Below are 27,973 nucleotides of genomic sequence, written 5' to 3' on the forward strand. Positions count from 1 at the left end.
AATCAGCCAACGTGCTTTTTCTTAATTTGCACGATGAATGAACATTACATGCATTGAAAAGTATTATATTTCATGTCTCCATCTGCTGGTGGGCCATCATGCTAAGGGTATGCATGCATAACATGATGTTAATTCCACTATGGAAGAGACTTGATGATCACTAAAACTAGGTAGGGGAAAAAAGTGCATTTGTCAATATCTGCATTGGTTATCAGTCAAATGAGTTGTTACATATTTGCATATCGGCTATCGGCAAAAAATCCAATATCTTGCATCCCCACTACCATCGACAAGTGCTGTTGCCATGAGGGGGTTTATTTTGTCTGTTTGTTTATTTTGTCTGCGTTTAGGTGAGTGGAGTGCGTCAAGAAGTAACATCCAGATATATGGACCCAAGGTTTCACAGCAGAAGACTACACTACCATGATCAATGTTTTTCACTTAACCCGCCAGTGGTTTTAATGTTTTGGCTAATCGATGTACATTAACTGACAATTTATAAGTATGCCCCCATCAATGTGCTTTGACTCCATATAGCTATAATCCGCAAATATACTTACATGTGTAAGTTTAAAAAAAAAAAAACAATGTGTCAAGGCCTATATCCTCCTGTTTGCGTCTTATAAAAGCGAGGTTGCTTGATCAATTTTAGTAACCTGCTGGCACTATTTCACTTCAATGACCTCATAAAGTATAGCTGACATTCAAATATACTTAAAAGGAGAAGTAGTGATAGTTAAGACTATCAAACAATAAGGCTTACAGAAATCTTGTGATCTCAGACAACTTGCAATAATTCAGTGATTTAAAAAAAATAAACCATTATGAATAAAATGCAACATTATGATTTCCTTTGACCCAGTTCTGCTGGCTCAAAATTAGGTCTGGCATTAGTTAATCTACAATAGGAATGTACCTGTTTATCTGCAGACAAACAAAGCCTGTGACAGCGAGGTCATGTCACCAGCAACGTCTGCTAATAAGAACTTCACTCAAAGTAACCTTGACTGAAATAGCACTTGCTCAGATGGAATATGTCCGCACTACAGTGACATGCAGCATGAGGTGAACATTAACGAGACACAGTGTCAGTCATCACTGTGCAAAGCTTGAATTGACACATATTGATTTCCGCATGTTGAGGATGTTTCCTGCTATTGAAATGTAATATTTGTACAGAGGCCAACGCACACGTAAGCCAAAAAAGCTATGTCTCAATGAGAGGCATGTAAAGGTCATGTGTAAATACATTTTAAAATATTAATTTTATAGTTGCTTTAAAATTAGATGCAGCTGTTAAATATAGCTTTTAATTTTGCCACCCGATGACAAGAAAATTCTATCTTGCCAAAGATAGAATACACTCTCCTGACAAAATTGACTAAACTGAAAAAAATGAAGAAGCGAAAGCTCAGTTTTCCTGTACCTGTATGTGGTGTTTGGCACATAGACATCCCTGGCAGGGAACTCCAGGATCTCCCTGGTGGGGCGTACCCTGCTGTCTGGGTAAGGTTTGACCTGCAGAAGGTCAGGGGTCAAGCAATAGTGGGGGTTCTCTGGAGCTGGAGAAATGTCCAACTTCAACTGGGCTGTGGTGACAGTCACAGAGGACAGAATGGGAAGAGAGAAGGTGTACAGGAAGGGGGAAAAAAAAAGAGAGATGCATTAATTTAAAAACAAGTGGTTCACTTCTTCAAATTTCCAAGCAATTTAAGGGAACCATGATGCCAATTACGGATGAGCATCACGTTTACAACTACCAATTGGATAAGGAAATCGAGGACCATTTAATTCACGCTTGTACCTGTGATAGGTCTGAGTCTCCTCAGCACTGAAGATGGCCTTCTCATGTCAGCCAGGAACTTATACAAGTCCTCATCACTTAGTCTATCCCCCTCCTAAAACACACATTTGCAACATATAAAAAACCAGTACAAAGTTACAAAGCAGCAATAGTGTCGGATAAGCTAGAGGACATATCCCTCTGTGTCTGTGTGCGTGCATCTCAAGCAGTACAAAAAATACATATTTTAGACTTGTATGTGTGTGCAGTAGATATGGTTGTGGAGACCTGTTTGAAGAAGTTGGTGATGGTAAGTGTTGCAGGTCTGAAGCCGGTCAGACTGCATGACTCATCTCCACTGGTGGTCCTCTCCAGGGAACGCCTTCCCATGATACTCGAGTTCCTCCGCTCTGACCATGAGCCTTTCCTCTCTGCACACAGGGGAAAACATTGTTTAAAAAATGTTAAGTTTTGTTTAATGACAGTTTTTTTTTCTATGCTACATCAGGCTCAAGCTTATTCCCATATTCTGTCCATATTGCAGAAAACATACATTTCTTTGATCTGCCTAGCAACAAAAAGGCAGCCATCACAGTCAGCATCAAATATACCTTGTGAGGTTAAAGGTTAGACAAACACCAAAGGTCAAACTCAAAAAGAACAAACCAAGGTTCAATATGGCACCATGTTTTGTTTGGGTGTTGTGCTCTCGGTCTGAATTTGCCTTTCTTACTATTTGTGGTTGGAAAGTTGACTTTAGATAAAGACAATACACTGTGGTAATATATTGACAAGCCCATGAGCCTCATGCGTGACTGCCAGGTCTCTTACAGTCTCTGTCTCCCGATAACTAATGTGACACTGAAGCTATAAGTTAGTACAAGCATAAAAACATAAACCTATACGCCTCTACGCTGAATGTGACTTCATAATGAGATACTGTGTGTTTACAGTGGCAAACCAAAGGGCTGTGTTAACAGAGAAAATCAGACCTGAGAGGCTCATCTCCAGCTCCGTGTCTCTCTCAAGACTACCAGCACTGTTCACAATGTTCATCAGATGGATGGCGGTCCAGGCGAAGGGCATGCGGTAGCGGCCAAGACGTTGGCAGAACTGCTCCGACTGGCCGCGAAGCTTCTCCAGCTTCTCTTTATTCTACAACAAAAATACATGCTTGCTTAAGTTAGTTATAGCTGCGATTTATATAAAATAAACAGCTTGTTAACTATATTAAAATGTACTTATTAATTTATTCATTAATACGTGAGTATACACTGTGCACAATTTAAGTGATAAAACTGACAGTATTGCTAGGAACAGTGATGTAGCTGACATTAAAGAGAACACAAACTGTATTTGTATTATTATCATACATCTGGGAAAAATCTCAAAACTTTTTATGTGCCATTCAACATCTAATTCACACTGATCATACCTTGGCAGCATCTGATTCTTTGAAGACCATGTAGGGCTCAGCACACTCTCCAATATCACCTTGCTGCAGTACCTTTTCCAACTGCGGACAAAGCACACACTTTCAGTCACTACTTTCAGTCACACAACAAAGTGATCGCACAGGATAAAGACTGACCATCAAATATGAGCCAACTGTATTTAAATTAGAGTACTGGCCCACATATAAACTGTTTCTTATGAAAATTCTTTCTGCATGGAAAGAGTAACAGTGTAACACTGGCTTGTACAGAAAGTACTGCAATATTAGTTGCATGTAGCCTTAATGTTATTAGGCTAGCAAGCTTATTTGAGTCCATGGATCGTGTGTCTCTCGCGGTTCAACCCAACAAGGGTTTAGTATAACATATTTTACTGCCACAAAGGAAATAACAGAGTGAAAATGCATTGAAACAGACCACAGACTCAAGCATCTGTTACTGTCACTTCTACAAGAGAAAAGGCCTCAAGGATAAGGACTCTCTTCTCTTTCAATTCACAGTATCTTCCTAGCCAGGGTTTCTATTTTCAAGAAAAATCCTTTTCCAAAAACAGGTGTTGGATCATCTTAAAATCAGGGTCGTATTGTTACTCAGTCATTTATTTGCAAAACAAGTCTTGACAAGAGAGACTAAACTATATCGTAACTGTCTGACCTTGATGACGAGGAAGACATCCTGGGAGGGGTAGGTGATGGAGAATATGGCAGAGCGTGCCAGCGTGGAGATGGCTGCTGTCTGAATGTGTGGACGAAGCATTCCCTTTGTCTGCTCAGAGTTTAGGTCGAAGAAAAAGTTCTCGGATATCTGAGGGGCACATTCAAAACACACACAGACAGACACATAAGTGATTGCAACACAGTTATAACGCACGTTAAATGTAATCCTATGACCAGGCCATGATAACCACTAGCATTCAATCAAAATTTTTGAGTGAACGGCTGTGTTGCAGCAACCTGATTTTTTGCTTGTGGAGGCTGACAAACATGATAACATTTCAGTGACAAATGACCCACTTGTAAAAGCAATGGAGCTCCTGTGCAGAGCAATATATATGAGAGATCTACTTATCAAGGCAACTGCTACCCTCTAGTGTTTGTCAGCTAAAGAGGAGTGGAAAGAATCAGCAGTGGATGTTCTTCTTCGGATAGACACATGGTTCCAGTGTATGATTTAACTGCATTCCTACAAGCATAACAGGGCCGCAACATAAAATTTTATAGTCCACTCATCAAATTCGTTTTGGCCTCCCAACAATTTTAATGGCTTGCAGAAGTGACCCAACAACTCAGGGCTGAGGAGGCACTGTGGAAAGCATAACAGCTTACCTTTTTCTTTTCCTTGACATCGTATAAGGCCAAACTAGCAAATATCGGTTCAATTTCGATCTCGAACCTTCAAGTGGAGAGAAAAAGCAGTGGGTCAGCAGAAAGCAGCAGTTAAAGAAAGCACTAAAAGGCTTTTTTTTCTGAAAAAGGCTGTCCACCACTTACTTCAAGGACAAGCACTTGACGAGTAGTCTCTGGCCAAAGTGTTCTTTGGGTACTTCAGGCACACAGTGGCGCTCGATGGGCTCCTCCTACATAATCACAGAGAAGATCACATACAAAAATTGGTAAAAATGATCAAAAGAACTATGAATGCCCATGCTGCGATGAAAAACACTTAATTCATGCAAATATATTCATTACAAAGAAAATTACTGACATCGTGGGAATCATTTCAAACACAAAGATTGAGCTAATTGGCTTTGATTTAATTAATTAAACTGATTAACCTCACAAAAATGTCACTAAAAAGTAACAATTTATATTGGAAATGTAGCAAAGATAAAGGGGTGAACTACCTCATCCAGTGCAGGGTGCAAAGCAAAGAGTTCACGGTGGCGGTTAGACTTGCGATGCTCTTCGTTGTGCCTGTCAATCTCCTCATTAGGGGCACGGTCAAGGAGGTGAGGGAGGAGGGCGTCAGGGAGGGAGTTCTTCAAGTCAAAGATGCTGCAGGCCCAGCTGCCACGTGGGGTGTCGTCTATAGACATCGACCGCCGCTTCAGGTCATCCTACAGGGCAAACAACACAAAAAAAATTGCCTTGCATGCACAGCATTTTGGTAAACTCTTGTATTAAAATAAACATGGTCATCTAAAATATGTATATCACCAATCTGAAATATTCAAGAGGATTTTTTTTTACAACTAGATGATTTGGTACCTGGTCATCTTGGTAGCTGCTGCTGTCCGGCATCTCATCCGCCTCAAACACTTGTTTGGGCAGGCCTTTCTGACGCTCTTTCTGCTTGTCTAGAGTGTTGGGGTTAAAGCCTGTACCAAGCTTATGGTATCTGGGGGAGAAACAGCCATTTACTTAATATTAACACTAAATATAGCCATAATATTGTACAGATATAATCCTAATTGTAAAATGTTACCTAGTAAAACTGGGTGATTCAAACATTAATAATTCCACACAGTAAATCCTTACTTTCTGTTGACGACAGCCCAGTCTTCTGTGTAAGATCTGACACAGTCTCTGACATGAGCATCAGTGTCCCTGCAGCCAGACAGACTCAATCAATCAAACAAGCTTTATTTTACCAGCAAGACTCAGACCTTAAATGCATTAGTCTAAGTGAATAAAGACGACAGGCTACCAGAGTGATGTCATTTATTCTTCCTGGTATATCAGACAGTGAAGTACACTCGCGCAGTTTGTGCCACTTCTTCTGACATACCAAGAGCCAGAGCTAAGTGATGACATCAAGCTTACTGATCTTTCATCTTTAAACACGTGGTGCAGCGTAGACTTATTACCACTACTTTTAAAAAATGCCTGCATTTTCCTAAAGTCACTATAACCTCAAAATAAAATAACAACACAAAAAAATCTAATAGAAACATATGCTATAACTTGATTGCTATGATTAGATTACATAAATATATAAAACCTTCTGCATCAGTATCTAATACAAAGCAGCAAGGAAAGCTCAAAGGGAGATAGCACAGCCTAATGGCCATGTGGCATACAATTTAAAGAGGTCCACACGGCAAGTGATAATGTACACTGTATTGTACTACAATTCCCCCAAAAATTATCCCTCTATAGTCCAGTTAATATGAATAATTCCATTTATAAACACTATTTGCTCTGGGTTCAATACTCAAAATGCTCTTACATGAGAAAGAATTATGCTCAATTCCACACCTGCTTCTACCATCTACAGTATTTCAACCACACAGCACTCTTACCCTTCCTCAGGGACGGCTTGCGCCACTGTGCGACACTCCCTGGGTGTGTGGATGACCTCAATATCATCTGGGGGAAACTCAATCAGATCTCTCAAGGGACCTGACTCAACGATGGGAGGGTGAGTGATGAGGTACTCCTCAAAATCCACAGGCTCCACCGCCTCTGTAAGGGGAACCTAGTGGGTGATGAGAGAGATCAGAGGGATGGGAAAAGTTAATTAGCTGTGAAAACATAGTCAGCTATTCAGTTCTCCTGTCTGTACTTCTTCCATACATAAATGCCTTGGTAAAGTCTTAAAGTCTGTAGTTTTAGGGCTTTAGGGGATTGATTTTCCACAAAACCTCGAAAGAAAGTAGCAGAGTTATGGGTTATTAGTCATTCCATGAATCTGCACCATGTAAAGCCCCAACAGGTCCTAAGATATGAGGTAATTTCTGTTATTTCTGTTGAGAGAGCAGTTTTGCTTTATGGATCGTCTTTAATTCCAAATAGGAGAATCACTTCTGAGAAAGATGCATGTGTGATTTGGGCAAATGCTTTAAAATGCCCTCGAGCTGATACAAGTAACCAGATTAGCAAGTGTGCTACTTCAAGCTTAGACTAATGGTTTCATGGGTCTTAGTCAGCTTCTAAAATGATGAACCCAGGGGGGAATCTTTGTTTCAGCAGGTTCAGTTTAAGTGTGAACGTGTGTGTGTGTGTGTGTGTGTGTGTGTGTGTTTGCTTCTCTCTTTCTCCCTCCCGAGGAATTTGAACACAAATACCTTTCACAGTTTAATTAAAAGCCAACTGTAGCCTAATTAAGGAGGAGGGGTGGTATTTGCCAGTGTTGTGGCTCAGGCCTGCTGAGGGGCAACTGGCATTACCCCTTTAACAAACACACTGTCTGACCTCATACATTTGTAACACTGCAGCAGAGACTAGATGTGGTGAACAGGACAATCAATGGTTATCTCTCATGGTACTTAGCATGACATAAACAACTGCAGTGCAGCAATTCAAACAACCAGAAATGACATCCTTGTCTTAGGCTGTAATATTGTGGTATGCTTAGAATGATGTCAACAGGTATCCCTAATATTAAAATACTGCACTTGCTTTAACATTGGTCCAGGTTATATATGACAAAAGCGACCAAGCAACTGCACTGATTAATCAGTATCTGATGATACACGTCCAACATTTAACCACATTCTCAAACATTTTAAATCTGCTAAATGCTGAAGTTTAATTAAAAACTACACTCTACAGTTGCACATTAAGCAACAGCAGTGAGAGATAATACTATCTTAGGAATAATAAAAGGTTGAAATTCAATAAACTTTAACTCATAAAATAAGAATAACAAAACAAAGAAATAATATATCATTGAGCTGAGCAGCAAATTGTTTTCCAACCAGCCCAGTGTGTGATATCTTTATACCAAAACACATAAAGGCATGTGAGCAGACAGTTCACCAGCTTGTGTGTTTGTTTCCCCAACACAGCAGACACCAGAAATGTACTCAGGCAAGTGTGAAAAATCAACAGCATTGCAACTGTTGAGAGCACAAACACTGTTGTTGTAATTTAGGCTGACGTTTTCAGACGGTGCAGCGGCAGCAGCTGTTATGCTCGTATGATGATCCAAGACAGAATGTCAGTATCAGGCTCTGGCCTTTCGATGGTCTTTGAAACTACTCACTGTGTTGCTTGTTGCAGTCCCAACATTGAGGTTTTTGAAGAGTTGTGGGGAGCCTCCATACTGGCCAGCGATCTGCTTCCTGACCTCTGCTGCCACAGTCCTGTAAGCAGATGGGAGATTGGTGGATCGAGGAGGAGAGTGAAAACAGCCCTTTTTTTAAAGTCTGTGCAAAAATCCATACACTAGATACTGCTGGCCTGATTGGGGCTTGCATTTAGGGCTGAGAATAACAGCAATACATACTTTGGTTGTAAGAATAATGGGATTAGGATACAGGTGATGTTGCACATACTGAAAGACTTTCAGCTATGACACATCATGATCAGTGCTGCAACTGCAAGGCAATCTTATATGACACATCCTAACACCTGTAACTGAAGAAAATAAAAATGCCTAAATTAAGCAACATGAGTTTGTAAGTCAGGGGAGCCTCTTTAGCCTAATAGTTAAAGCATATACCACATAACCACAATGTCCAGCCAGGCATGTCGTACCACTCTCTCTCGCCTTGTTTCCTATCTGTCAAATGAAGGCAAAATGCCAACACAATACTTCTAAAAATGTTCAGATGGAAAATGTGTGCAGTAAAGGAAAGAAACACACCTGTGTTGCTATCATAAGATTGCAACTCTAGTGCCACTGTATCAACAGTATCACAAAATATACTACAATATTTAAGTATTGAACTTCTCAAGTCAATTTAATTTGTATAGTCAAATATCACAAATTTGTGTCACGGGCATTTGCAATCAATAATAAATACTATCAGTTGCTTGTCCCACCCCAATGATTAAGAACATAGGTAAAGATTTTGGGGGTGATGCAGGGCACACGCCACGGCCCCCTTCAATACTTAGAACATCCCTGCTCCTTTATTTTTAAGAATTAAAAACATTTCCACCATAAACTGATGCAGAAACTGCATAAAACTGGCGCAGGAAGACTCACCAGAAGGTAGGAAATGATACTGATTCTCAAAATTTCCTGGGGAAGGACCTCTGAAACTCCCTTTTCATGTGTATCCACCCCAGTGAAATGAAACCTATGCCCTTGTCTGAGAATAAACAGAAAACTAAATCAAACTGAAACGCTTCAAAGCCAAATTAATCCTAGTTCAATAAAACACTTAAGGCCCCAGGAATATGTTAGGTTTAATCTTCTAGCTGTGAAAATGAAATAAAAAAGAGTAATAGGCTAAATTGCAGAATTCATCTCAGTATTAAATTTTTCTGGAGGCATAAGGTATTTTGACGTTATCACAAATTGGCTAATATTATTCAATGATATTGTATTGTGAGATATTCTGTTGACACTTGGGGTCTAGTGAGACTTACTGCTACTCAACTAAAAGTATATTTAAATATTAGAAACACTCTTTTCACACTGCTGTATTTTGCAAAATTCAAATACAAGGCTATTAAGCACTTCTTGTCCATCTAGGATTTTCTCTTTTTGTCTCATAGTCTTACTGTGTCGTCTTGGACAGCATCATATATTACACCCAGACAGAGAGGAACGAAACAAATATAAACCACTGGACCCCAGTGGTCAGCACGAAGCTCCTGATATTCAACCGCTGCCGTTGCCACACACATACACAGGTCCTTTAAATCACAGCAACCAACAAAACCACTCCAAGACCTTTGCCTTGAACAAAACAACGACGCAGCAAGTTGCCCAATGTGACACAAACAAATAACAAATTAGAACCAAGGATAAAGGCTATACACTGAACTCAAGGTGATGTCACACAGGTAACACAGAGGCTATAAGGATTTAACAGCTGTGATAAACTTTTTCTTCATAACCAACAATCTGACCCATTTTTCCTATATTTTCGCTCTACATCGTGAAAGCAAAATCATAATTGCTAGTTTGAAGGTTACTTTTACTCTCAGCCATAATTACTGTGATGGTGAGCAAGGATTAGGTGTGATTCAGTCTGCAAGGTCACAAAACCTCAAAAGTCTAAACAGAGTCTAGTTTCCCTAAGCTGCTATAGTGCTGAGTTCATCACTGTTCCTTCCTAAAAAATACAAGGTAGCAAAACAAGAGAGCTTTGAGCTTATCATCTTCAGCAAGAAAACACAACGAGAGCTGCATGGTCCAACTTGCCAGCTTATGATAAACGTGATAATGTACTGTAGTAGAGATCCAGTGGCCTCTGCAGTGCAGTGCTGTCACAACTGGAGAAAAGCAAAAGCACTGAACCGACAAACACATTCCACAGTCCTCCCCAAAGCCTCTCACCAGACCTTTACTTAGCACTGACTGGTCAATGCACATGGGAATAACTTGATTAAACAAACAGCCTTTGTGGCTATCTTTTTAAGATGGCGACAACAATCCCTCTCGTAAACAAAATATAAACTTGTAGTGACTGAAGATCATATATATGCAAAACATTCAACTGAGACATGTGATTCAAACTTGTGGGCAAAGCCACCAGCAATTTTAGTCACTTAATTTGCCACAACATGTGACATTTGCTAACTCACTTCCATTACTAAAAGTTAGCATGCTTTAACAGGTACAACAGAGGCACTTATTCACTGCTGAATGCACAAAACTGACCAAAGCAAAAAGAGTCTACTAATCTAGGAGTCTGAAAGCAGCAAACAAGGTTTTCACCTTTATCTACTGAAGGAAGTTTTACTGAGACGGCAACTGCAAAAGACTTGAATAATACAATGCAATCTGCCAGCCACCTCTGTGAAGGTTATAATGCTCATTTTCTGTTTAAACTGTGTCACAGAGTTGTTGCCTTATCTCTAGGGGAAATGTTGAGGCTACAGTTTGTGATGTCGTGGTACTGTTATTACACTGTAAGATGTATGCAGGTGTATGATCATCTGTAAGTTTGTCAGCTGACCATCCTATCATGCCTCATCCTGCGTGAATAACCTGCTATGAGGTGGGGCATGTTCAATCCACAAAAATCAATATGAAACTCTCAATAACTGGATGTGGTTTTGATTAATGGAACTGGATTCATACTGTAATAGAAATGCGTACTCCTCCAGTCCTGGCAGCAACAAAGACATGGACATCCTGCATAATCACTAGAGCTAGCACTTGTATTTTTGTCCTAAAGTTACATAAAGTAGGCTCATGGAGATTAACAGTTCTACAATTATAGAGGACATATTGAAGAGCATGTCCACGGCCTTTCATAAATAATCTCGTTTTTGCATATAGAAAATGAAAGCAACAGTGACAGCAGACATTCCTCCTTTCAGAAAGCCTTAGATCATCATGATAATCTCTCCAGATGGGTGTGAAATCTTGTTTTATCTGATAAAGACGTCTGACATTTGATCACAGAAAAGCTGAACCAAAAAAGCAGACTGCATTTATTTTTAGCTCATAATTACAAGAATGTCTTCCCTGTGGATTTAAATAAGCAGCAATATCAGTGATTTAAGAAATAATGTTGATAACTGTGGGAGACCACAGTTCATCTCTAGCAGATCTACAGTATCTATCTATCGCCTGGGATGATGGTATTTGACAGCTAGCACAAAGCCCTTTGTTAAAGAGATTACTTTGATCTGTCTGAGGGGCGGGGAGGGGATTAATACATCGCTATTTGATAACTGTTGATGGAGGCTTTTGTTTGCAGCCTTACTGTATTGCAATCATCTGCCCTCCTTTGTCAATGGGTTTTTACTTAAAACATAAGTCAACAAAGTTCAGCCTGATCTCTACCAGTAGTACCTAGCTACCAGTCGTTAGCAACTGTAGGCAAGATAGCTAGCTGTCTAAAATTAACGGTTTTCAATTTACAGTAAGTCCATTTCGGAGAGGGTAATTACTGAAAACCTAACTGCTGTTTTATACGTTTATTACAACTGAATTACATTTCGCTCCTTTGTTAGCATTCGGGGTGAAAAAAAGAGACTAGCAGCTAGCAGTGTCGCTGTCTGTCTGGGTGGGTCTGAGCATCTTTGCCGATATGGCTAACGAGCGGCTAGCTCTGAGCAGCCAGGCTGTGCTGATGGCTGGGCCTCCTTCACAGGGTTCCCTCAGCGGTGGTCTGAGGGCGACCTACATAGAAGCGACAAAGTGCACGGTGTGCCTTTACCGAGCTCGTTTCGGGGTCTCGAGGCTTTTACCTGCTGATTTTTTGGGCGAAGGCGCGGCGTTCAGCCATGGCAGTGGCCGCTGATGTGCTTTGAAATTCCCAGGCAGGCAGGCAGCAGGCAGACTCCGCTTTCCACTCACTCACTACGGCCACAGGGAAAACGGGAAAAACGGGAGAATGGGATCATTACCGTAATCTCCGCAATGGTGTGCAACAGAACACACCCAGTGAAAAGCCCTTGCGCACCGTACTGTGGGGAATACACTCAAACAGCTGGGCAGCTTTATTTAAAGATTCTACATAATATTCACCCTTATAAATGTAATTTATCATAATGCATTAATACTCCAAAAATGTGGAATATACTTTTTCATTATTATTATCAGATCATTTCTTCTTGGTCATTCACTATAAGACAGAAATGGCCCCATACTTTGATTGACATGTTGTCAGTTTTATTTTAAATCCGATTTTACCTGGAAAATTAGACATACACAAACATAGAAGGCATTTGATCCTTTTAAGACAATGCAAAATAAACACAATACACAAGTAGTAAGTGAATAGTTGTATAATGTATTTTATATGTGTAATGTGCAATTGCATTTCATTGGTAGTCCTGTATTATATAGGCTAATGACAATAAAGCTTAACATTTAATCTTAACCTCCTGAGACACTAGCTTTTGTTTGGTATGTGTTTTTGATTTCTCCTAACTATTTGGGATTAGGGGGACCTGAAAAAAACAAAGCTTTTTCTTTGAACAGCAATAGTTTTTGAAAAACAAGAAAGATGTCCTTATATGGGGAGGAAGATCAAGTTTAAATATTTTTATCTGAAAATACTTTTCCATTCTCAAATGAATAATAGAAAACAAAATTATTATCATTATTACTTAGTTATTGTAGTTAATGATGCTTTCAGTGATGTTTTTATTTTTAAAGTGATCATTTCTCTTGGGAAAATTTGGTAGAAGTCCTATGATCTATTTTAAAATCAATAAAAAAGCTAAATAGCAAAATATAAAGTAAATGATTATTGCAACAGCAAAAACTGTGGAAATAATAAGAAAAAAAATCTACAACTGATCAAATTAATTAATGATACATTTCAGTGACCCTGGCTATGGTAAATGTTTGGCATGGTGTTTGATGTGACCATGCATGTTTGACTGTTTGGTTTATTTCGAGTGAATAAAGAAACATGTATTTTTGGATGTCCATCAAAACAGCAATGTAATCAGTGTACCGGCAGAAATTAATTTTAAGGTGACGTGCTAAATAGTTTGGATAACAGACGCTCTCTGACTTTTTATGCTTCGCCATGCCTTTATACAACAAAGTATGTATGTTTTGTTACACGGAACACCCCCAAAAAGCGGAGCATTGAGTCTAGACACTACGAGTCATCGAAAAACGGCTTAAACACCGCCCGCTCGGGCTACCTTGATCACTATATCGAAGGTCTACTTAGTCCCGGCGGAAACACCGCGAGATCACGTGATTTGACTCTTTTACTTCCCCAAAGTGTAAACATTGGTGACCGCAGGGTAGTGTTAAGTTAAACAGCGAGTCATGGGCGATATATAGTGTTAAACTATTGGTATTACAATAATATACAATGTTGTTAAGTATGTACTGAGCTACAGAGCGACCGGAAGTGGGAAAAACTGAATCAAAGAAGCTCTAAGGTAACGAAGTGCTCTCTACAAGCTGTGATTCCACGTAATTCTACATCGTGAAGTGATACTGATACAGTCAGCTCTCTTTCTCTTCCCTCTTTGTGCGTGTGCGCGTGCATTGTGCACCAGGGTTTGTCAGCCGCGTGGGAATGGGTTACATTCCTTGCTGGTCCAAATGGACAATAAAGGGAGCGACGAGGTGGAAACATTGAAGACAAAGTTCTTGTCTGTGTGGCACAATGTGAAGTACAGTAAGTGATTTGCTTGAGGCCAGTACACACACAGACACACAGCCCTGCCACCCGAGCTCAGTCCTCTGTGCCCACTTTGTTTCTGATGTTTTTATGCATCGCTGCTGGGCTGTGTCGACCTGCCTATGTAGTCCACAATCTCATTTTCTTGACACAATTTGAATTAGGAAACCTGAACTGGAATTTATGTAGGTGAAATCAAAATCAGCTTTATTGGCTAAGTATGTGTACGTTACACATACTAGCAATCCCAAGTACAGTTTCCATGGAGATAGAAATAGACATGCAGCTAAACACAAGGACAACACAGCTGAGCAAAGATGGGTAAATATACACATAGAACTTTTGTGTATATACAAGTAGATGTAGGTGTGCACAATACTGTCTATACAAGTCAAAGTCAATACAGAGAGATCAACAACAACATATGTACTACAGACACAAGAGACTTCACAAACAAAAACAAGTATCAGAATCAAATGAGACAAGAACCTACTGCTGTTGAGTCAGCCCTTAAAATAGTTCTTTGTCATTCTGTCCACACTGGTTTGTGTGTAACACTCTGTTCTTTCAGCTCCCCAGGACTAAAGTTTCTGTTTACTTAAAAACACAATGGCTATTCTAGTCTATTATGCAACAGAAAGTGAAGAAAAACTTAATATTGTAGTAGGCAGGAATCGTGGGAGCAACCCAGATCATTGAATGATGGGTGCGCCAGCCAACTGAGTAAATAGGATGTCTCAAAGTTTTGTTTTTAACCATAACTAAAGCATAACATATTGTCTTTTCATTGTGTGTCATAGGTTGGGCTCTGAAATCAAAGACCTCGTTCAGTAGGAATTCCCCAGTGCTTCTGCTCGGAAAGTGTTACCATTTTAAGGCTGAAGGTATGGTGCACACACACATGCACAAACACATACGACTACAATTAAGATACACAATGACGTATGCATTCATGTGCAAAGGCTTGACATACATACCCATTTATACTGTAACAGCCATATGGAGTGTAATGAGGACATAAACACACAATGTAAAACAGTTATAGAACACCACTCTGTTGATCATATTTAATTTCAGGAACCACAAATGTCGACAACAAAGCAGTGTAGCTACCACCAGCATTTATTTGTAACGATGCAAGCCTTCAACTAGGAATTCATTTTCTGAGATGTTAGTAAAACAGTGGGAAGATATTTTACTTGTGTCATTATGTTACAGCCCTTTCTCAAAAAATAAAAATGCCCACTATAAATTTATCTGACATGAAATGAGACATCATTCATGTGGTCCAAAACAGAAATAGCAAAAGGAATCTTAAAATGAATAATACATTATTAACTTTCTAAACTAGATCTTTCCACAGGACACAAGATGACAAATTGCCAATCATAGATCTAAATGTGGTTTGTGTGATTCAGATGACAACAGTGTCACAGAAGCTTGCTACGAAGCCTCCGATGAGGACTTTGTCATGGGGAACGTGGACGCTTTCCGCAAGGATTTTGCATCCCGCCTGTGGCTCACCTACAGGGAGGAGTTCCCTCCCCTGCCCGGCTCCACGCTGACCTCCGACTGCGGCTGGGGCTGCATGCTGAGAGCCGGGCAGATGATGCTGGCTCAGGCGCTTGTTCTGCACTTCTTGGGCAGAGGTGGGTGGAATGATGGTGACCACACCTGAGAGACTGTGAAACACAAGATGATAAATGGTATAGGAAAAAAATATATAATATATTTTTTCCTATACAAAATTATGTTGAATTTTCTCTGGCTTTAATCTAAGAATCCCAAACGTTTTGGCTTGTTAAACACAGCAATGCATATGCTGTTTGATTCAAAAGACATGAGCAATTTAACCACGTCCTTCTCCCTTCTTAAAATGTTAATGAATAATTTTAGATGCCTAAAATGCTAAAAGAATCCAGCATTTCCCAAGACATGGTTAAGCCATTGTTGAAGTTCCTTTGGAGTGCTGGGAGAGATGCTGCCAATATGATAGATATTTGGTGCCTGCTTCATCCTGCAGCTCCCCAGTGTTCATTTTTGGAACTACTGTATATCAATGTGGAGATGGGCACTGATATATCAACAGCAGAAGTCATAATTTAATGATACAAAGATTTAAATGGGACATTTATTCAGCATGTTAACTACAGTGGCTGAAGTTCTGGGCACCATAAAAATGTGGTATATCGTAGTTATAAAGAAACTGCAACTCTAACTTAGGCTACAGATCATTACAGGTAATTTTGGAACACACTGCAGCTGTCTCTTGTGATAAGTTTCTTTATTTCTTTTAAGTCCAGTGTCTCTTTTTCTAAGCAGGAAGCCAAACTTGTAGCCGGTTTAGAGAGTTTCCTCTCTCTCAACCTCAAAAGTGAAAGTTTGATTTAATTGATGCGAGGCATTTAAAATGAGTGAATTCCTCCTGTCTTTGTCAGATCTATTGTCTCTCAAGTGTCCTCGGCTTTACAGGTCCACATAATGAGATGACTACCACTTTAATGCAGCCATTTAGAAAACAATATTTAAAACTTGTTCGTCTGTCAAATCTAAAATATGTCGCTAATGAAATATTTCTCTATAAAATGACTAATGGCCACTTAAGGATATTTATTGATCAATTTCACTTTGATTCACTTTGGATCAAGGTCATTTTGTTAATGCCTTAGACTCTGCTCTGGCCCATTTTATAGCCACGACCACTCCCTTTCTCTCCTCCTTCAGCTCCCACCCTGTTTGTAAGGCTAAGGCACCGTTAAAGTGAAATACAGGGACACTCAAACTTATAATTGAACGGAATGACGCCTATGCTGTTACTGAAGCGCACATACATCTGTCTGTTTAAGGCAAAAACCTTAAATTTCACTAGTTCTGAAAGACTTTTGTTCTCCATGTTGATACTCTAAAATGAACTCTGATGTGCTGGATGATCAGGTTCAGAGAGCCTCACAGATACCTGGTCAAATAGATGCCTTCCATATTTTTTTAAGGTTTTAAAAACCGTGAAAAACATATTTTCTGTGTTGTCACGTGACAGTAGTTTTATCCTATCTTTTTAATTTTCTTTTTTTCATTATTTAAATCTCATCACTTGAAGTAGAGGAAGCAGCAGCCACTTCTTCTACAAATTTGATCAATTCCTAAATGAGGATTTGTGATACATATTCATCTCAAACTTATAAGAAACTCTGTAGTCTTGATTGGGGATTTCTTTCTTAACGTCTAAATTTCCCATGTGCCATCATTGTTTTGAAAAAATAGTTCTTAGGCCTTCTTAATGACTTTAAAACATTACTTTGTTTTATACATGACTTATTCCTCCGCAGACTGGACCTGGTCGCAAGCCTTGGCACTCCAGCCGTTGGACACAGAGACGTGGACCACCGCCGCAGCCAAGCGTCTGGTGGCCTCTCTGGAGGCCTCTCTGCAAGGTTCCCCCAGCCCCTCCGATCATGGATCACCACCGATGCACCAAGGCCAGGCTCAGGGGTCTGCAGAGGAGGCAGATGCACATTTGAAAGAGATGTACCACCGCACCCTGGTGTCCTGGTTCGGGGACAGCCCCTCGGCGCAGTTGGGCCTCCACAGGCTGGTCCGCATGGGCCTGACGATGGGGAAACAGGCAGGGGACTGGTACGGGCCTGCTGTGGTGGCACACATCCTCAAGTAAGTCTTAAATTCAACTAATAAATTTAATTTAAGAGTAATTACTGTTTTAAACATTGCATATCACACGTCACATGCACCCTACTTCTGACTTTGATCACATAATAATTTATTACTGTGTAGGGCCTAACAATAACAATTATTGATTAATACACATATATTTTTTGGGGGGACAATCATATTAATTTGATCTATAGATTTGTATATAAAATCTCATTTAAAAAAGTATTTTTAGCGAGCTAGCTTCCCTGATATCTATAGGTAGTGTGTTGCATAGTTTTGGGGCATAATTGACAAAGGCTGCATCCCCGATCCTCTGTCAGCTGTTGCAGGGAACCTCCAGTAAACCAGCAGCAGATGATTGCAGTGTTCTTGGAGGCAAATAGTTATCAAGGCAGTTAGCAATGTAGCTTGGCCCGAGCCCATTTAGGGCTTTGTATACAAAGAGAAGGACCTTAAAATCAATTCTAAATGTAACAGGATGCCAGTGCAGAGCAGCTCAGACTGACCTGATGTGCTCTCTCCTCTTGATTCTGGTTCATAGCCGAGCTGTAGAGTTTTGAATGAGCTGAAGTCTCTCAGTGGTGTTTTTTGGGAGGCCAGTAAAGAGTGTGTTACAGTAGTCGAGTTGGCTTGAAATAAAGGCATGAATCAAATTCCTAGCATCCTTTTCATTTGGAAATGGCCATACCTTGACTGTGATTCTGAGGTGGAAATGTGATGTTTTCATCACCTTGTTAATGTGGGATTGAAGCTTAGATCTGAATCAAGGATCACACCAAGACTTGTACCTTCAAATTTAATCCAGGGAGTTTAATTCCCACGATTATGAAGCAGCATTTCTCTTTTTGTTCTAGGGCCAACAAGCAGGATTGATATTACTAAGACCCAGCAGAATGTTCATAACTCCTTATTGAACTCTTTGAAGTGACTCCTGTGTAATTATTATATTATTACACCAACTAGAAAGCCTAGACATAGCTGTACTGTAGGGGATCAAAGTATTTTGTGTTAAGCCAGCTTTATGCAATTGTGAAATATATTAAAATGCTCAAGTTGTATAAAAAGCTTGCAGATAAATGAAATAATGCATATGAACTAGCATATACTGTATACCATAGACAATTTACAGCATCTCACTCATTCAGATATATATTAATGAAAGTATCTTTGAATATCCACACTGATCTGACACTAGTTAACTTGTAATTAACTCTGTAGTATCATGGTGATATACAGTATATATAGTCCTGATGTTTACTTAGCATAAGCTCTGCATGTAAACATTTAAAACCCCCACTCTCTCTGTCTCCTCTCTCCTCCTCTCCTCCGTCTCTCTCTTAGGAAAGCTGTCGAGGAGGCGATGGACCCTGGCTTGGCGGGTATAACTGCTTATGTCTCCCAGGACTGCACAGGTATGAAAGATGAGCCTGCTGTTGATAAAAACAGGATACTGGGCACGACGCCCAAACTGACCCTTCTTCTTCCACCGTCTCTCTCTGCTGCTGGGAGACTCCGGCGCCGCTTAGAACAGTGACAGGAGACTCACTATGTCTATTCCCCGACAAATACATCGACTCCAAATCTATAACGGCCCACTCCAACCTCTTGTTAACCCCAATAACTTGGGTTTTGATTCATGTTTGTCTCCTCCATAGCCACAGCAGAAGATAGCTGGTGTGAGAGCGAATGTCTTGGTGTGTTATGAGTCTGATATGAGGGAGGCACAGAGAGAATGTAGGAGGGAATTTAACTGCCTGTCCTTAATGGAGTTAATCAAATGTCAATCAAATAAATTGTCACTATTTTGCTAATCAGTTGTTAATATTCCTTGTGATTTATCAAGCAAATATGCTAAACAGTTTCCTGCTTTTCTGTTTAATACCACTGTAAATGTAAATTTGGAGACATTATCTTGGGCTCTGAGATTATGCAATGGCCATTTTACACCCTTTTCTGATGCACTAGAGATTAATCGATTTTACAATAATTTGTTAAAGTACTTGACAGATTGACAGACACACAAGTCAAACAAAAGAAAGAAGCATATTTGCCCAAAATAAAATTTAAAGACACTCGTGATTTGAGTAACAAGAGCGCCAAGGTCTCTTAATTTTAAAAGCCACACTGTAAAATACCTCAAGATGAAGTGACATTTATGATACCCGTAACAAACTCTTACTAAAGTGCGACAATTTTGCAGACAGTTATGAGAAAGATCTCATACCACAGAGACCACAGAGAGCCTGATGAACAGACAGATTGACAGACAGACACAGCAGACACAGAAACCGACAAATGACCTCTGTGTTATTGATCCTCCACAGTCTACAGCGCCGATGTCATGGATAGCCACAGGGCACCGAGAGCAGGGCAGATCTCTGCGGAGAGAGCAGATGCCCCTCCCTCTTCACAGAGCGACCAACCAGTGTCTGCCTCCACTCCGTCTGACAGCCGAGCCGTTATCATCCTCATCCCTGTGAGGCTGGGAGGGGAGAAGACAAACCCTGACTATTTTAACTTTGCAAAGGTGAGAGATGCGTGTAGGTCAGGGGGAAGTTTGTAGAACCTTCTGTCAGTCAGATAACTTGATCTTTTGTTGTTTGATCACTAGGGCTGGGTATTGTTACCCATGATCTGGGTACAAAAGGATCAAATGCAGGCATTGTTTGACTGGAGAAGTTTTGATTACTACTTGGCTCTGGGTTATTTTGTAGATAATGAAAGCATTGCGTACCAATACCTAGCCCTGTTGATCGCCAAGATGGACATGTGAGTAAGAGAAATTATCATACTGTAAACAGGAAGTAGTCACTGTGGGGATTGGTGAGTTTTACTGTCATTTAAATATAGTATGTGGGGAAACACAATGAAAGTATATAGACTCGGAGTCAGATGTACTTTGTATTTCTCTGTCCCTCTCTCTGCATTTAGAGCATACTGAGTCTGGAGTACTGCATAGGCATCATCGGAGGGAAGCCCAAACAGGCCTGCTACTTTGTAGGATTTCAAGGTTAGTGTTAGCGTCATGCAAAACAGAGAAAGACACACACACACACACACAGAGAGGCTGGTGCGAATAACAGATTATTTTGCATAATATACCCTTCTTATGTGAAGAGACAAAGTAAGTTAATGTATTCCTGTTTGCGTGAGGAAAACGGAGAGGAGTGGAGATGGAAGCAAGTGAAGCAGGGCTTACTTTATTCTCTCTGACCCATCAAAGCCTCGCCCATTTATCACAAGTAAACCTCCCAAGTTGTGAGCTGTAATTGATTTCCATAGGAGGCATGCATTAAATTTCATCCGGGCCCCAAAGTGAGCCACTCTTCATCACCTTCAGGAGCCAGGAGGAACCTTCAGTTGTACATCTTGGCAGTCAATATTTACGCATTTACATTTTACCAATTTGAAATACAGTGGTGGATGATGTCTAAATGACAAGCAATACATTCTCCCTGCCAAGGCGCAGCTCTGCGCAGCATTTATCATATGCAAATGGTCGAATATAATTGCGTGTTTGTAAAAGTAATTCCCCCACACAAAAATTAAATGACAACCCCTTTTTTTGTGGGAGTAAAGAATGTGCTTGTACAAACGCATCTGATTATGCGGAATTTAATCCACCCTGGTGGATATTAAAAAGCAACAACCTTCTGGGAGGCATATTTGACGCACACAAGCCTAACAGTAGGCCAAGCGGGTGACTTTGAGCTACTCTGCATAGAAATTGGAGAGAAGCGCGTTTTTGTAATAATCCGATGTTTTTGAATAACTTGTCTTTTGTTTTGTCCTTGCAGATGACAGCTTGATTTACATGGACCCTCATTACTGTCAGTCTTTTGTGGATGTCAGCACCAGCGATTTCCCTCTCCAGGTAATGTGAAATTACACAGACGAGCTGACTGGGGCCCCAGTAATGTGAATTTAATAGTTTCTGTTAGTACTTAAGGGTATGAATCTTAAAGCAGCCCTCGGCCCAATTACCGAGTCCCTATCTGCTGATTTATTTGCTGCTCAAAAGTGTGAAGCTGCCACTTAAGAGAAATACGGCAAATACCGGATCAGGTACGGCGAGCCTGAATATTTCAGGACCCATACATAAAAATCAGCACACAGCACTGTATAGCAACTTTGTTTTATGCTTTTGCATGCAGTGGTATACAATGTGACAACACACCAGAGTTGTAAATTTATGGATGCTGTGACAGCAGATAAATAGGATTTCATTCATCAAATGATGCAGAATACATCTTATTCGCTGTTGACGCTGTCATGCAGTGTATGTATGCCCCGCAGTTGTTACACATCACCTGGCCCTTCAGCTTGATGAATATTTTCTGATGTATTTTGTCTCTTTTTGTCTAGTCGTATCATTGCCCCTCACCAAAGAAGATGCCTTTCAGCAAGATGGACCCAAGCTGCACCATAGGTTTCTACTCTAGAAGTGCTCAAGACTATGAGAGAATCAGCCAAGAGCTTTCTAAGGTAGGGAATAGTACGGCACTACTTAAAATTTACTAACATTTCACAATTATTATTATTATTATTATCATGTTAGATTAATTCTGTTTTGTGTCCTGCAAATGTGTGGTAAAAGTTGACCAGTAGGTGGCACCCTTTAGCCATGAATCTGCTCTTACTTTGCTTCCTTAACCAGTCAACATGTTGGGTAAATGGTGCAAACCAGAGTCTTCCCTCCTCAAACCAATCACACTTCTGCTCAGAAGACTCTATAGAAATTATATTAAAATGAATATACTGTTATTTCTAAGTGAGAACAATTAAGGTGTGATGAAATACCCCTCGTTAGGTTACAGTGATGACATTCAGACTGTTAGGAAGTGCACAGTATGGCGTAACACCAGCACTCCTCTCAACACACTGGTCTGTTGTTGTTCCAGGTGCTACAGCCGTCAGCGAGGGAGAAATACCCCGCGTTCACTTTAGTGCAAGGTCACGGCAGAGATTACAACCTGTCTGCAGGCCTGACCCCGGAGAAGAGAGAATGGCCCTTCATCCGTGACCCGCGGAGGACGGTCACCACTGCCGGGGACTTTGTGCTGCTTTGACGGCGCTGTTTAAAAGACTACTGACAGCCAGGGAACTTCTTCTTCTAATGAATCAAACTGCTCGAGATCCAAAGCCTCGTGTTTGAGCCTGACGTGACGCTGAAGGTTACGGAACTTTTTTTTTAAAACTACAGTAATTTAGTTTATACGTTGTTGAAAACTTTGTTGCTGAGCAATATTTGCCAAAACTGTCATTAACTGGTTGGACTTGTATTTGTTGCCCGGCAATGTGGGCTTGCTTAACATTTTGTCAGGGAACCTTGAGACATTTCTGTTGGTGCTCTGCTTAATTTAATGACCGAAAATGTTTTATATACTCATCTAAAGAATAGGAACATCTAGGGGAACACTATTCATTTTGCACCGTTATTTGTGATTTAATGGACTTGAGACAAGGGGTTGATGGCAACGATATCAGTGTGTCACATTTTGAGAGATTTGGTGTCGGATTTTTTTGCACATTACATCATGTTGAAGTCTAAAAGGGATTTGCTTACAATGACCACAAGGTCCAGTTCAGCACTCCCACATGGGCATGTTTTCAAGGCTAACAGTGTCATAATTACCATGACTAAAATCAGTGTTGGCCCACTTTAAAATCTCTTCACAGGGCCACACCTACAGCATTTAGACAGTTTTCTGTTGTTAGCACTGTGCTAAGAGGAGTATTGTAAAAGCCTTAATTAATATGGGCCAAGGCCTCTCTCTTAAGATTGAGCCAAGTAACTTTTCCAAACTTCTCTGCCAAAAACTTGTCATCAAACAAGATGAATTCTTCACCCGTCTGAAACACCTCGACAACAGAAGCATATGGGATACCCTGTTCATAATCCTGCCAACATTTCTTTGTATTCACACTAGGGCAAATTTCTTTCTCCGAGCAATAACACATAATGGTGTTGTATGATGATATTTGCTTGCTTGCCTTGTGTGCTTTTGAGTAGTATTAATTCTGACTGAGATATGCATCGCAGTGCAATGTGACCAGTGGGGACATGAAGTCATGCGCTATGTCTTACCAAGCACTGTCTGTCATAAGTTACCCTTTACAATTGAATTCTTTACATGTAAAAGTGTTTACTGTTTGTCTGACACACACTGAAGTCAAGACATAAAAATACTCCTTAGTCGGATCAGATAATTACAGTATATAGTTACACCACATAAAGAAATCCGAAACTACATCAGCTTTTAAAATCAATATTATTATTTGTATATGTTGTGTGCAATTAACAATTTTGGCCAATTATTTCAAAGCATTTTCTAACATTTCATGTTGTATTCCTAATGTGTATTTTTTATAGTCTCCAGCATTGAGTTGCTAAATGATCTTTTGATTTTTTTTTTAACTCATCACCTCTACGTAATGTACACTTGAACATAAAAGAAGTGAAGAAGTGCACTAGTTCACATGTTAGGCTGCAGAAGTTGATCATGCACTTTGGTTTTTACCTTCAAAACACTGAAGTATTCCAACTGTTGGATATTTTTCATGTGCTTTTCTGCATTAAAACACCTGCATTTCTGTTTGCATAAATTAACTTACAAAATGTAAACTGATTTTAACCTGCAAGGAGAAACAAAGATTTTGAATAAAGTCAAATATTTGATTTTCTTAACCAGTTTTCTTCTTTTGGGTCCACTTGAAGAATTTGACTCTAGTAAAATAAAAAAAAATAGTTTGCTTCATTTTCTGTGCGAGATACAAACCTCAGTGGTGTGTTGAAATGTATTCAATCCCTTTCTCTCCCGGTCAAATGTAGTAGATTAAAACTAATCGTACGTGCTAACCATCTCTACAGCCCATTAACCAGGGACCGGAAAAAATGTGACCCAGTGACACTGGCGGCAATTGTGTTCCTCTGCGGAGGAAAAGAAAATATCCTTGTGTGCAAAGCTCTGTTACCATGGATAATCTGTGTGTTGCCCCCTTAGTTTGAGCTATGCCGGACTGTTTTCCCGCACAATACAAATTCTTGTATTATGATGAGCCTTGCTTTTTAAAGGAGGGAACTGTCCCGTCTGTGAGGGAGCCGGGGCAAGGGTGAGGATGGATGGACAGACAGGAAGAAGAATCCCTCATCTGTTCTCTTCCCCACCATTGAGAAGCAATGGCAAAACACATAAAGGCATCATTTAGATCCCCCCGTCTGATCTGTGTCTTCCTCAATGTCTTTTTTTTATTTTATTTTAGTGGACGTCCGAGCGGCTGTTTGGACAGAGCGGGAACATCAAGTATGCAGGAGCAAAGAACCGACAGCATTCTCCAAATCTGGAAGATGGAAGGGTTGAATGGACAGGAGGGAGGTGTGGGGAGGGTGGGGTGGGACATTTGGGGATTTTTGTGAGAAACATGAAAGAGCATTTGTGCTGGGGGGCACACAGCGCTCTGAGGGTTCACTGTGTTCTCCATGTATTTACAGGGGATGTATGAATATTTGATTAATGAGACACAGGCTCAAGGGAAATGCAATAAGCGAGCGGTGGCTTTACAAAGCAAGCCGATCACACACACGCATGAAGACACATACACCACCCTGTTTCCCGTTTAACACAGCTGCCTAAAGTGTCATTGACATTGCAGATTCCTGAAAATCTAATCTGCAGCCGCGCAAATTCCTCACAAAGAGGGAGTCCATGAGAGTCATTCCTCTGTTCCACAGATGGATGGATGTGTGAGAGGGAGGGGTGCACGTAAAAACCCAGAGACGCCCAATAAAGATTTTATTTTGGTGTCATCCACAGGAGGAAATGGCTTGTGGCATGCAGCCCTTAGAGGGATCAACAGGGAAGAGGGATCAAGTAAGACCTTCTAATATCTAAAGATCATACCTGTATTAGGGATAAACCCCTGATTAGGCTTAGTCCTGCAGGCTTCACTGGGACAAGGAGACCTTTGGGACTTAGTCCATGAACTAAAGTTGGGATCTGAGAACAGCTGGGTTAATCTTGATACCAAGATAAGCTGTTAAAGGTTGACATGTGAGATGTTATCTTCAAAATATTACAGAAAATGGGAAAGAAAAGCAGATACAAAAGACTTAAAGTATTGGTAAGCTTCTGAAAATGTGTCTTCAAGATGAAACTTTGGGATAAAACTATAAAAATATAAGTGCATGGAATACAGTATTAATCATATCATTTTCGTGTGACATTACGCATAATGCAAGAAGGTGCTTCTTCCCTTCGAGGCCTATGAAAGCCACACATATTCTCAGCACTGAGTGGGGTGTCTCAAGCTGTCTGAGTCTCACGCACACCATGTCAGCACATAAAACTATTCTCCTTTCCATTATCAGATTATCAAATTAGCATAATCTAGCTGTGCTGAAGAAGATGACTGTGATGCACCACAAAGTGTCGTTTCTATTCCCTCCAACCCTGCGGTTCTCAGGATTTCCTCCAGCCAAGATCAGACCATGATGGATGACACTGAGAACATCCAGGAGAATTAGATTTAACAAAAAGAGAACGACACAGGGAGAAATGTAATATGCACAGTCTGTGTACGTGTGTGTGTGTGTGTGAGGCTGTGTGGATGTGAAAGAGCTAAAAAGTGATGTGTCCGGTCTTTTCCATTCATGAGTAGTGTGTAAATTTATATGGATGAGTGTGTAGTTTACACATGTACGTCTTGTGTGTAAGTCATTCTAAATCTTAGGTGTCACACTCCCTCCTTGTCTTCACACCAGGTGCAGGGGTGCTAGATTTATACCCAGTAGCCCTTGCCCACCCTTGTGGAATGCCATGCATCTTCAAACAGGTACTTCACTTTGAAATCTCATCTCGGCGTGATATCTCTAGGCGGCTAAATATATCCGGCTCCCGGATCCCGCAGCCGTCAGAGCGTAAATACCGCCTGCGCTGCATCAGACTGCATTCAGAGTCTCAAGTCTGTCCACGCAACTGTCCACTTGTCTCCACCCGTCTCCTTCTACCAACTCACCCCCCCCCATCCCGTTCAGAGGAGCTCCTGGAGAAGTGCTGAGGCATTGCATGCCTCACACATCTCCTCTGGGTCGAAGCCAGAAAGATGTCATGATGCTGTGATTAATCAGCACCACAGGACAGGAGCTTTAAGGGTGCTCCACCATGTGAACATGTCCCACAGCACATATTAGGGCAAAGGTACTTCAACTTTATTCACACTTGATCAAACAGGAGACACATCATTTCAGCCGAATTCTTGTAATGTACAGCTCACCACCAGGGCAGAATCAACACATGGCAGAAAAAAGTATGTGATCCTTTAATGAACCAAAGACTCATCAGGGGACATCACTGACTCTCAGTGGATTCATATAATGAGCTGGTTATCTTACAAGTACTTTATTTTTTTTTTGCAGAATAATTATTTTAATGATTTCAATAAATTGCATTTTAAAGCCAACAGACATCAACGTATTCATGTTTAAGAGGAATGTAAAAGGTTTTGGATTACCTGGACTTTAGACATTGGATGGACTTTTCAGTGGCGTACAATTGTTTTGACGGGCCCCAGTGCATGCTAAGATGGGCTCTTGTGCATACTATTGTGCACATATCGTCTCATCACATGATCAGAGACTTGAAATTGGCTAAGATCAACATACATATTACCCAGCAATCATCTTTGCATATCTGCATATAAAGAAATCATTAATTTAACAATATTAATAGTTTATTTTAGTTTATTTGGGATAAGCAGTATAGTTTTGTTATAAATGCTGTTGACTATTTTACAATAAGAAAAAAAACATGACAGAGATTTGTTTGCCTTTTTCATATATAGACTAGCAAATGGCACTGTTTTTAATTTAATGAGAGTTCTTCATTGAACGCAGGCGTATTTCTGAGGTGGTAATCACTCATAAGGGCCCATTCTCCACCCAACATTTTGTTGGAGGGCCCACTCTCTCCATGGGACCCCCCATTTCACGGGCTGCAGCACAGCCACCGTGCCTGCACTGTCTTTATTTACGCCCCTGGGACTTTTCTACCTATGCACACACACACACACACACACACACACACACACACACACACACACACAGAAAAGAAGGTCAACAGAAGA

The 27,973-nt window shown here is 40.4% G+C and overlaps 2 protein-coding genes across 19 annotated transcripts in view; one reads left to right on the forward strand and one right to left on the reverse strand.

Moving 5' to 3' along the window:
* Positions 1–12,406, reverse strand: part of dock7 (dedicator of cytokinesis 7) — a 49,563-nt gene extending 37,157 nt beyond the window's left edge. For 15 of the 18 annotated variants that reach the window (XM_049587174.1, XM_049587172.1, XM_049587171.1 and 12 more), the window contains exons 1-14: positions 12,279–12,398; positions 8,164–8,263; positions 6,479–6,654; positions 5,715–5,783; positions 5,445–5,574; positions 5,081–5,293; positions 4,728–4,813; positions 4,563–4,629; positions 3,892–4,041; positions 3,219–3,299; positions 2,776–2,938; positions 2,072–2,214; positions 1,805–1,898; positions 1,427–1,589 (exon numbers count right to left, since the gene is read on the reverse strand). In XM_049587174.1, coding sequence (XP_049443131.1) covers positions 1,427–1,589; positions 1,805–1,898; positions 2,072–2,214; positions 2,776–2,938; positions 3,219–3,299; positions 3,892–4,041; positions 4,563–4,629; positions 4,728–4,813; positions 5,081–5,293; positions 5,445–5,574; positions 5,715–5,783; positions 6,479–6,654; positions 8,164–8,263; positions 12,279–12,316 — 1,673 coding nt within the window. In that variant the 5' untranslated portion in view covers positions 12,317–12,398. Of the gene's footprint in view, positions 1–1,426; positions 1,590–1,804; positions 1,899–2,071; positions 2,215–2,775; positions 2,939–3,218; positions 3,300–3,891; positions 4,042–4,562; positions 4,630–4,727; positions 4,814–5,080; positions 5,294–5,444; positions 5,575–5,714; positions 5,784–6,478; positions 6,655–8,163; positions 8,264–12,278 lie in introns of all 18 variants that reach the window. The other 3 variants (XM_049587177.1, XM_049587176.1, XM_049587175.1) reach the window with 2 other exon arrangements.
* Positions 12,407–13,751: 1,345 nt separating this feature from the next.
* atg4c (autophagy related 4C, cysteine peptidase) lies at positions 13,752–24,517 on the forward strand. The gene is made up of 11 exons (XM_049588528.1): positions 13,752–13,937; positions 14,058–14,179; positions 14,983–15,066; positions 15,601–15,831; positions 17,509–17,848; positions 19,193–19,263; positions 20,176–20,378; positions 20,783–20,861; positions 21,649–21,725; positions 22,217–22,336; positions 22,753–24,517. Exons 2-11 carry the CDS (start codon positions 14,104–14,106, stop codon positions 22,918–22,920), a joined length of 1,449 nt encoding a protein of 482 aa, XP_049444485.1. The 5' UTR covers positions 13,752–13,937; positions 14,058–14,103; the 3' UTR covers positions 22,921–24,517.
* The last annotated feature ends 3,456 nt before the right edge of the window (positions 24,518–27,973 follow it).

The sequence above is a fragment of the Epinephelus fuscoguttatus genome, linkage group LG10, assembly GCF_011397635.1.
Source record: "Epinephelus fuscoguttatus linkage group LG10, E.fuscoguttatus.final_Chr_v1".
Taxonomy (NCBI): Eukaryota; Metazoa; Chordata; class Actinopteri; order Perciformes; family Serranidae; genus Epinephelus; species Epinephelus fuscoguttatus.

Coding starts and splice junctions, on each gene's coding strand:
- atg4c (XM_049588528.1), top strand. CDS start 14,104: ATGGACAATAAAGGGAGCGACGAGGTGGAAACATTGAAGACAAAGTTC. Junction 14,180..14,982: donor GTGGCACAATGTGAAGTACA/GTAAGTGATTTG, acceptor TGTGTGTCATAG/GTTGGGCTCTGAAATCAAAG. Junction 20,379..20,782: donor ACTATTTTAACTTTGCAAAG/GTGAGAGATGCG, acceptor CTCTGCATTTAG/AGCATACTGAGTCTGGAGTA.